The sequence below is a fragment of the Aplidium turbinatum genome, chromosome 10 (genome assembly GCF_918807975.1).
Source record: "Aplidium turbinatum chromosome 10, kaAplTurb1.1, whole genome shotgun sequence".
Lineage (NCBI taxonomy): Eukaryota > Metazoa > Chordata > Ascidiacea > Aplousobranchia > Polyclinidae > Aplidium > Aplidium turbinatum.
In genome coordinates, this window is record NC_137481.1 from 16,187,195 (window position 1) to 16,197,331 (window position 10,137).

General features: G+C 38.4%; 1 protein-coding gene across 1 annotated transcript; it reads right to left on the minus strand.

Moving 5' to 3' along the window:
- Positions 1 to 1,117: 1,117 nt before the first annotated feature.
- Positions 1,118 to 4,354, minus strand: LOC145778225 (large ribosomal subunit protein eL37A-like). The gene is made up of 4 exons (XM_082589683.1): positions 4,289 to 4,354; positions 2,775 to 2,889; positions 1,755 to 1,839; positions 1,118 to 1,244 (listed from the first exon to the last, which is right to left on the minus strand). The coding sequence occupies exons 1-4, from the start codon at positions 4,289 to 4,291 to the stop codon at positions 1,181 to 1,183; spliced, it is 267 nt and encodes an 88-aa protein (XP_082445809.1). The 5' UTR covers positions 4,292 to 4,354; the 3' UTR covers positions 1,118 to 1,180.
- Between the last annotated feature and the right edge of the window lie 5,783 nt (positions 4,355 to 10,137).

Below are 10,137 nucleotides of genomic sequence, written 5' to 3' on the forward strand. Positions count from 1 at the left end.
TATCCTGGTTGAAACTTTCAAACTTTGGCGCTGATTCGTTGGTTTGCTTTCGACTATTAATGTCATTTAACGTTGATAAAAACTGTTCCTGCTGTTTTTCCATTGTTGCTAGCATTGCTTTGACTGTTTCTTCCATGACTAATTTGTGCAGAAACCACTGCGACAATGTAATGATCTTCTCACTTCAGAAAACTGCAACGTAGATTCTATTTTACTTCTGACACCACTGTTACGCTTGTAAGTAAACGTAAAGGAATTGAAAAGAGGTCTCAACACGAGTAGAGCTAGAATGAACTAAGGACAAATCGTTGTGTAGCTACCAAGAAGTCCTGCTGCCGTGATTACCAACTACTCACAGCCACAGGGCGGCACGACGTAATCAAGTGCACGTGATCCGGTGCAATGCACTAGGCAATGACCATAACGCAAAATAAACGTTACTAACTGTATCACTCCAAAAACGAGTCATTTTTTACACTTTGAATTGGAAAGTTGCGGATGGCGAGAGTGCGACTGAAAGAAATGTAGCGTCTCTCAGCTACATTGGTTTGAATCTATCCTCGATAGGTTAATCCTGGTAGTTTCCCATACTTGTAAAGGATTTTGACGCAGGGCCAGTTACTGAGATTGAGAGAGTGAAGTTTTTCCGATTGTTGCTGGGGAATTATTCCATCCACTAGATGCCGCTAAATGGAGAGCAGTCTGAAAATGCGTTGAAAAAAGTAGTGCAATATATCCAAGCGTAGATAGTGTAACGGTAATCTGTATTTTTTACAAGTAAAACTCAAACAGCAGCATGTGTTTTATGATTTGCTTAATTAGTGCCGCGCAGCTAGAAAAAGGAGTCATATTTTTTTGTACCTATGATGTTTTTCGTTAAAGGGGGGCCACAGGCTTATATCCGCTGCGACACCCCTCCCCCAAGAGGGTGTGTCATACAAATTTGAACAGTTTCCTAAGATGCCTAACCGCAAACGCGTCATTAAACTATTGTATCATCCACTAGTTGCCCGTGGCTGAAGCAATTTGCACAAGAATCACCCCCTGCTTCATTTCAACTCGATTGTAACTTAGATTTCGTCTTGAAACAATGAAGAAAAAGAACATCTGATAGAAGCACAAGTAAAATAACTTTTATTTATTGGCATTTTTTGCGGACACCCAAGTAACAGCCAACCGACTAAGCCTTGGATTGAGACTTGTTTTGCTTTGGCTTCGGGGTACCTCCTTCTCGGAATCCATTGCTGCAACGTACATTTAAGCACTTTAATTACAGGTTTAGAAACACATGACAAAATCAAAATTACTTTAATTAAGGTTCATACTGACCAAGGGATAAAAGAGTATGCTGAGTTGCTGACCCATCAACATATCTCAGACTGCGTAATGGTCACTTTAAACGCCTTGATTTTTTTGGGGAAGCATGGAATTGTCTTCTTGTACAATGTACATAATAACCAGTACAAAAGGTTGCAGTGGAGAAAAATATTATATCACTTTTTGTCATGAACGCGTCCGGAACGAAAGGCAGTACTGGGTACAAGCGCTATACCAGCCACCACCAGCGGCTAGCACGACCATAAAACCAAAAAAAAGTACATTTACAATTGAGGCTAGCTTGGACTGGCAATGTTGCCTGATTTATAGTGAACTTATGTCTGGAAGATAGTTCCTTCGATATTATTCAGGAAGTTTTTACAAACAAAAAGATATCAAGATAAACATAAAAACATAGGCCTACTACCAACACCTACCGGAAACGTCGATTAACCACTTTGAGATGTCTCATTCTACCAGTGCCGGTCGTGTGTCGTCGTTTAGCCTTGCGAGACCAATTAACTGAAAAGAAAAGTTCACATTAAAATAAATCAGACTCTTGGATCCCTTGCCTTTCAATACCACACTAAAAATGGGCGGTATTTGCGATTTGGAGATGCTGACGCATAATTGGGGAATAATAAATGATATGAATCAATGTCAAATGATAAACTGTGTTTTAAATTTGACAGTCTTTATGCAATGAAACACATTACGTGTGGCAGCCGATTCATCTGCGATATAATTCAACAAATGTTATGCGTCAAAAGCAGGAATATAAACAAATAAACTGTACGCATGTTTTCAAAACACTTGATTGCCACTAGTGGCCGGCTTAATGTTGGTTTGCAGGCTATGTTTTAAAAGTGCACTGCAATGTAATTTTGCTTTAACATTATTGCATAAGTTGTCTATGATTATACGATGTGAAATACTTGCTGTTACTCAAACCTTAAAAATTATTAGCCAAGAAAAGTAAGGCTAGTAATTTTCATTTTCAAGGCGAGTAACAGCACAAAATTACGATACAATACACTTCAAAAACATGGTCTTCAAATTACATGCATACTAATCAAAAAGAAAACTGCAAAAACCTTAGATCACGCTTTACAACGCACAAAAAGTCAAAACACAAATTAAAAAACTTAACATATCAGATTAGTCATACAGGTGGTGGTTGAAAATTTTGAATGAGTGGACAGGAAGGCAAGGAAGCCCAACTTTAAGCATATTGTTATGTGTCGATTGACAGACATGTGATGTTGAACTAACACATTACAAACATCATGTAGAGGCTCTTACTACTCAACAATGCAGCCAACATTGTTGAACATTCTTCAACTGATTTCAAACACAGTATATCAAATATATTGCTTTTTTTTTTAATAACAAAATAAGGTAGGCTAACTTTCAAACTTGAAAAAAACAAAAAATATTCAATAAGATTCCTCACTTACATTGACCCATCTTTGCAGACCTTTTCTTTTGAATGTGATAATTGGATCTGCCAGTGCGGCGACACAAGGTATGTGTCTTATTATGCCGCTTACCAAAACTTGATGTTCCTTTTGTCTAAAAGAAAGGGGTTTTCTGTTAAATTGTTTAATCAATCACACTGTGAAAATTTTTTCTAAAATATATCTACTTCACCAGGTTTATTGTTTTCACAAATATCAAAAACTATCTATAAGTCTAAAAATGTAAGATAAATTTTTAGGTTGTGGCTATATTTACACTATATAGTGTAAGAATAGCTCAATAGTGTTGCCAGATAAGGAATTCTGCCCTAATTTGAGCAAAGTTTAAAGCTGTTTAAAACAAAAACTCGTATTTGGATTTTTTTTTAGTCCTGAGCAAAGATCAAAACCCTAAACTTATTCCTAACTCTAGCCCTTACCTTAACCCTTTCTGACTTTAATCCTAACTCTGGCAACACTTCATTGTGTAAAAATAGCCACTTCCAAATTTTTAATGCCTTACCGTATGTCGCCTAGGGCATTCATAATATTTTTGAGGATGTTTCAATTAGCACAGTTTTGTTATATATTGATTTATCTGGGAGTTATAGCTAAATTTGTTGTCCAAACCATTCATGACTCACAAGTCACATTAAACAAGTCCATAAGTCAGCAAATCTTGAACGCTTCAACAGAAGTCAAAACCAAATTGAACTCATATAAACTAAGCTGAGTATACAACACTAAAGCAGGCGGGTTGCAAAACCTTGCCGCAATGACACCAACGTCAATTCAGCACGCAGATCATATGGAATTAGTACAATAAGTTGAGAATTCAAATTCAATGGAGCCGACGTGCACAAAATTCTGAGAAAAGCTCCGTGATTCAACAGTATTTACACAACTTTGTGCATGTAGGCTACAAAGTTTGTGGATCAGTGTGATGAATCGCAATTTGTGCTGATAGAAACGTTGCTGGTACTTTTACCACAATGCATAAGGTTGAGAAAAGCAAAATGTCTTTAGCCATCATATGTATGAGCTGACAGCAGAGTGATACGCAGTAGTGGAAGCGAGATTGATGAAAACAGCAATGTACGGTAAGTGCTGTGTGAGGTGTTCATTATCTATATCGTTGTTGTCACAGGCTACAAAGAGGTCTTTGATAGCTGTAATCAAACCGATTGGCAGGCTATTACTGTGACGAATCTGTTTAAGGATTTTCTCTTCCAACTAACATACGTTCAAACCCAGAAACCAGATTATTTGTTTCACACTACCATCTTTTCAGTTTTGAAAACAGAGTTTGAACTTTTTCAAATTAAAAAAAAAACCTCAGAAGAACAAGTCACTTCATAACTATCTCACATTAAAGCCAAGTTGCTACACTGTACGTAAAAATATTGCGAATAATTGCGCACCCACAAACACGAGTTGTGGTGGGTGAAATAAGAAAAATCAGTCCTAGATCAAAAGATTAATGCTGATACAAAACAAAAAGAAATAACACCTACCATCTCGAAATTTAAGCAAGGAAAAAGAAAATTGTGATAAAAAAGATTTCTTTGGGAAGAAGTATAAGCGTTTCCATTTCTTTCTAGATATATTCTCAACAAAAAGAAAGGAGTAAGAAGCAAGCGTTTAAACACAGAATTTTGATGTAGCCTACATTTTGATTGATTGGATTAAATCTTTATCCTTGGACTGGGAAAGCTTTTTGCAGAGCTTATTCCTGGCAGTTTCACATACTTGTAGTGGCTTTGAATCACTCACGCAGGCCAGGTCACGGAGATTGACAGAGTGAAGTTACCGATTGTTGAAATTTTGTTCCATCCTATAGATGCCGTTGAGCTGAATGGAGAACAGTCCTTAACGTGCGTTGCTCAAGCGCGCAAAGTTGAAAACACAAGTTATTGAAATTTTATATATTTTAAGCAACAAAGCTACATTAACAACTTTTTTATTTAAGGCTACCGCAAATCTGTTGATTTAAAACCAATAATTCAAACAAAAACTGGACAATCAATCAATCAATGATTGGACAAGACCATAAGCAAAGTTTCTTCAGCAAAAAGTGGTCTGCAACGTAAACTGACGTAAAAGTAGAGACGAGTAAAGATAAAAATGGTTTGTTTTTATTTCAAACAATGAAAACCCGATGTATTTTATTCGTTTATATATATTACGCAAAAATTGGCATGAAAGATATCTCACAATCTATTTCAGCAGTAACCGAGCTTGTGTTGTTTGAAAAAAGGTTAATAATTCCAATTGTTTTTTGACAAAATACTTCGTTTTATCGAATTATCTAGTTTCACTTAGGCCTATAAAAAATAATAGCCTATTATAAGTTGATGATGTGATTAACCGTTTTCATTGCTCTGTTTAGTTCAACAGGTCATGACCTTAAAGAGGGCAGTAGCTTAGGCATTTCTCTCCAGAGCAGCTTTTCTCTCTCGATCGAGTCCACTTCTCCAATCAATTGAGAACCCAGAACATTGTCTATTCAATTTGTTCTTTTTCCTCCAGGTCTACCTTTTCCACAAGTCTCTTTTTTGATAGCAGGCAAAACCAAACTACCGTATCTCACCTTCTTTTCCAATGGCCAACACGCCATTTTGAACACGATATTGAAAAAAAGCAACAATTTTGAACTCTTTCAGCTGTAGAATTGAATTGAAAAATGTAATTTATATATAGACCTTGAGAAGACTTTTTTAACACTGAATAATGTTGCTCAAACAAAAAATGATAAAGAAAATTATGCAAAAAAAGCCTTACATTGCTCAAATGAGTCAAGTATGAAATGATAGACAATAGATTACGTAGCAATTTCTAATGATGTAAAAGTTCTTCTTAATCCACCAACTTTTTTTATCATACAATTAGCTTCATGTTATTTTTTTTTTCTTCCATAACCGCACACCAATAAAGAAAGTTGTCCCTTTTTTTGATTATTATTATTATTATTTATTTGCATCAGACACAAAGTCCATAGAATGCAAATTTTTAACAATCATCACACAAAATATCAGATTAACACCAACACAACACCATGCAGGCTACATCAAACAACATACAAAATACTGTTGTAGTGAATACAAAATGTAGAATTGAAATAATAACCACAAGCAGGGCTGGATTTCAGCCGGAACGGTCCGGAACGCCGCTCCGGAAGCTCGATCAAAAATTTGACTTTTTCGGAACGGCGTTCCAAAAGCTCAAATATTTTATGCTCTTATTATGTTTTACCCTGTTCAGAGCAGCGTTAAGATGGTGTTTGTAATTTTTATCATTCATTTGATCCGTTATTGTGCAACCTTGAGGCAGCTTGGCTGTCCTAGCGCCACACCCTGACATTTACACTCCGATGTTTTAATGAGCCACCTTATTACGTCACAATTAGTTTTTCCTGTATTTTTCCACTTTTATTACTGACTGTTTCTCGCTGCTTAGCACCACTCTTAGTATGCCTTGCCCTATTCAGAGTAGCCTTGTATGTCTGAGCAGTCGTGGTACCAACTGGAAAGAGTAGCAACAGCAATAAGAACAGTTTTATTCCGCGACCTATTGGTCAAGATCCCCACAAAAGTAGCCTACACCGTGGAATTTCAGTGCCGTCGAAGTCTTGAACCTTAGAACAAACTCTTTGAGTCCAGTGTCGAAAGTTTTACGACTTGGCTTCGGCTTCTTATAAAACTTTCAATGCTGGACGGCTAAGTGTTGTCTTAAAAATAGCAGGAAATTGGGTGAATGTGCAGAGGTTGTTGAAGTGCAATTGTTGAAAACCGGAAGGGTAGGCTACTGGACATGACGTTTGGTAGCCTCGAGTTTCCGCACAGTTAATTTTGTCTGGAATGATTTCCCAGCACTTATCGAACATTTCAAAAAGGGAGCTAGTAGCGACTGGTCACAGCGGTAAACCATAATCTCTTCGTGGGAAAATTGTAACATAAAGTTCCCAGATCCGTTTGTCTGCATGTAGTGACCGAAAAAGAAACACTCCTTGAAACGTCTATTCAATAAGTGTATTCCTGTAAAATTAGCCCGCGGCTATCGAAATCGAGATGCAACGCCTTACACCTCTAAAAACTGTCACTACGATACAGATTACTTGGATAAAAGACGGAGAATTTGTCCAGCTAGCAAGTGTTGGAAACAGCGGTCGCACATTGTATCTTTCTTTGTGTATTTACCGCCACCTAGTGTGTTGATCCTGTATTTGGCAACTCTGTTTCTCGTACATTTTATCTGCCATGAGTTGTAATTGTCTTTTCGATCGTCGGTGTTGGATCGCTCGGATGTGTGGTCTGGTCAATATTTTTTTGTAAATTGTTTGGTGCAGAGTCACTTAAAGTAAATCCCTGATCTCAATGGTACGGTTGTAGATTCTCGGCTGGTACAGTGTTAGGAATTCGGTAGTACTAATTGCTGTGCCCCTGTAGATTCTCTAATAGTCAGGTAGCTTTATTTTGGGTTTCTCTCGCATCGAACGATCAGCAAGACCCACCACACTAAGAAGAAATATTTGGTAGGTACAGAATATTTCTTACAGCAAGCACTAAATAAACCAGTTAAATGTGCGACCGACTTCCAACACACAACTTCAAGAATGAATCAGAAAAATTTGTGATAACTCAAAGGCACGTCAGCAGTTCGTGACGCAATATTTCATGTTTAAACAGGTTTCAAACCGAAACAGGTTTCAACAGGTTTGACACAAGTCTTACGAACGATGGTGCAATTTTGGCTCATGTTTTAGGAATTTCCATGACGTAATATTCAGTAGACTTGAACGGTTTTTTATGACGTTTGATTAGGTGAACAATCGTCTGGAACATAGCGACCCTAGTTATGACAGTCTGACATGGCATAACTAAAAAAGAATTGACGACAATTGTGAGCCAATGAATAAAAACACACGATACACAAATTGTTTGAATCACTCACGTTTAAGTTAATACGTAAATACAAAGGGCATGCAAAGAATGAACAACAATACGGAATAATACACGACGATACATGAAATTGGTACCATAGGTACACACTAAAATGACGCTATATACAATGGTTGCGATAATAACCGACTGTTCTGGGCTCAGACAAGTGTCGGCCACCGCAGACAAAACCAGGCTCAAACCCTAACACTTAGGTGTTCTTTACGGGGGCGAGGCACGAAATATCCCTCAACACATAGTCTACTTTCACTTTCCCCGTACTCTCATCATAGTTGCAGACGGCAACTTTAGCTCTACGAACCACAGGCTTCCCTTTCCTAATTTGTGGAACTACCTCATGCACCCTCCCAAGTTGATACTTCCCACGTTTACCAATGTCCTGGAGAGAACCTACCACTACAAGTTGACCAGGCTCCAAATTCTCAGCCATTTTTAGCCATTTTTTCCGGCCCTGAAGACCTGGCAAGTAAAAATCGATCCATTTACTCCAAAACTGCTGAGAAAGTGACAAATTGAACCGATAATCCCTTCTTAATTGGTCACGATCATGTGGTTGCCCAACAGCACAGTATGGGTCTAAGTATGGGGTCAAAAGTGAGGCAGGGGTGATGACAGTAAAATCCCTAGGGTCGTCACTCAAAGGTACCAAAGGGCGTTCGTTCACGATCCGAACGGCACTGCCTGTGTACGTAAGCAGTTCAATAAAATTGGGCTTACGACTTGCAGAGTCCAAAATGTGAAAAAATGCAATTTTAAATTGTTTAACCATTGCCTCCCAGGCGCCACCTTGCGCCGGAGCATACGGAGGTATAAATTCCCAGTTTATCTCTCTCTGTCTCAGGGCGTTGTGAAATTCAGCTGATTCTATCAACTCGGGTAACTTTATTTGAAAGAAGCATTTAGTCACATCAGCCATGAGACCAAATCTACCAAGCCGAAATCTAGCCAAGACATCTACCAGAGGGTTTAACAAGTCAGGACCCGAAAACATTACATCATTAACACAAGTTCCTCGAAATTCAGACTTGCCATCGTAAACAATGCGCTTTTTTAATTGTGACGTAACAAAGTATGGTAAATACCATTCAAATCCCTTGACATTTCCTGCTTCACCAGTACGCTCAATATAGCCATTTGATTTAAGATCTTTCATGGTGTCAGTAAGGAAATCACGAAGTTCAGGTTGTTTTAAAGCCTTCTTCCTTAAAGCAGCAACTCTATCTGACGCCAACACAAAATCTTTAGGTAGATCAATATCTTCCTTCAACGGAACAGGTATCTCAAATCGACCATCTTTCAACTCAATATTCGGTTTAACAAGTTCTCTAGCCAAAATGTCATTGCGAGACAATTCACAGGTTTCATTTTGCAAGGTCAAATCCTGAATGACTTTATCCAGGTCTGCTATTTCCATATCGCGAGACTCAATTTTACGCTGAAAGCCAGAGATGACATCCGACTCTGAAGACGTCTGCACTCTGCACACTTTAGCAACGCTTTCATCTAAGGGTGACTTACCACCACAAGCCAACCAACCGAGAGGAGTGAGCAAAGCATGTGGTTCACTACGATTTTCACCAACACGCTCTTTTTTTGCACACATCAAATAAGCGTTGTCGTTGCCAATCAGTACATCTACAGTACTACAATCATTCAAATGAAACATATTCACGTCATGAAAATGACGGAAACCATTTAAATCTTGTTTATGCGGTAAAGTTTTAACATTGTCAGCCCAAGCTGGGTTAACCACCGAAGTTATATCACAAAACAGTTCATCTGTCTCTAACGACTGGATGTTGAGTTTGACAAGGTCAGCACAAGTAGCTTTCTGACCAGCCAGGGTATCCATTTTAAACGACGCTTTATCGTACGGTTTAAGATCAAGTTCACACACCAAATCACTCGAAACAAACGTCAACTGCGAACCAGGATCATGCTGACAATACACCAACTTCGATTTGCCAGTCATTGGATTCAAAACACGAGCAGCAGTAACGCGGTTAAAAGCTGCTTTAACATTTCCAATCTTAACATTACGCACAGGAACTCTGGCACGAGCATCATCTTTCCCAACAGAATCCAGAGAATCACGTGACGTCACATAAAAATCATGCAGAAGAAAATAGTGTTTCCTATCGTTGTTAGGCCCACACTTACGACAGTTATTTGCATGAACGCAATCCCTAACCATATGCTGGCGCAAACAATTCAAGCATTTGCCAGCTTTCACAATGACATCTCTCCGATCTTTAGGTGTCAAGCGCAAAAATTCTTTACAATTAGACAAAAAATGATATTCAACTTGACCACGTGACGAACAACAAATGCATGCCGGCAGGTCTTTACGTCTAGCCTCACCACCGCGCGGTGCGCCAACAACAGTCGAGTACTGTGAAGTCCCT

Coding starts and splice junctions, on each gene's coding strand:
- LOC145778225 (XM_082589683.1), bottom strand. Junction 1,840..2,774: donor GTCTGCAAAGATGGGTCAAT/GTAAGTGAGGAA, acceptor TTTTCTTTTCAG/TTAATTGGTCTCGCAAGGCT. Junction 1,245..1,754: donor GTGGTTAATCGACGTTTCCG/GTAGGTGTTGGT, acceptor TGTACGTTGCAG/CAATGGATTCCGAGAAGGAG.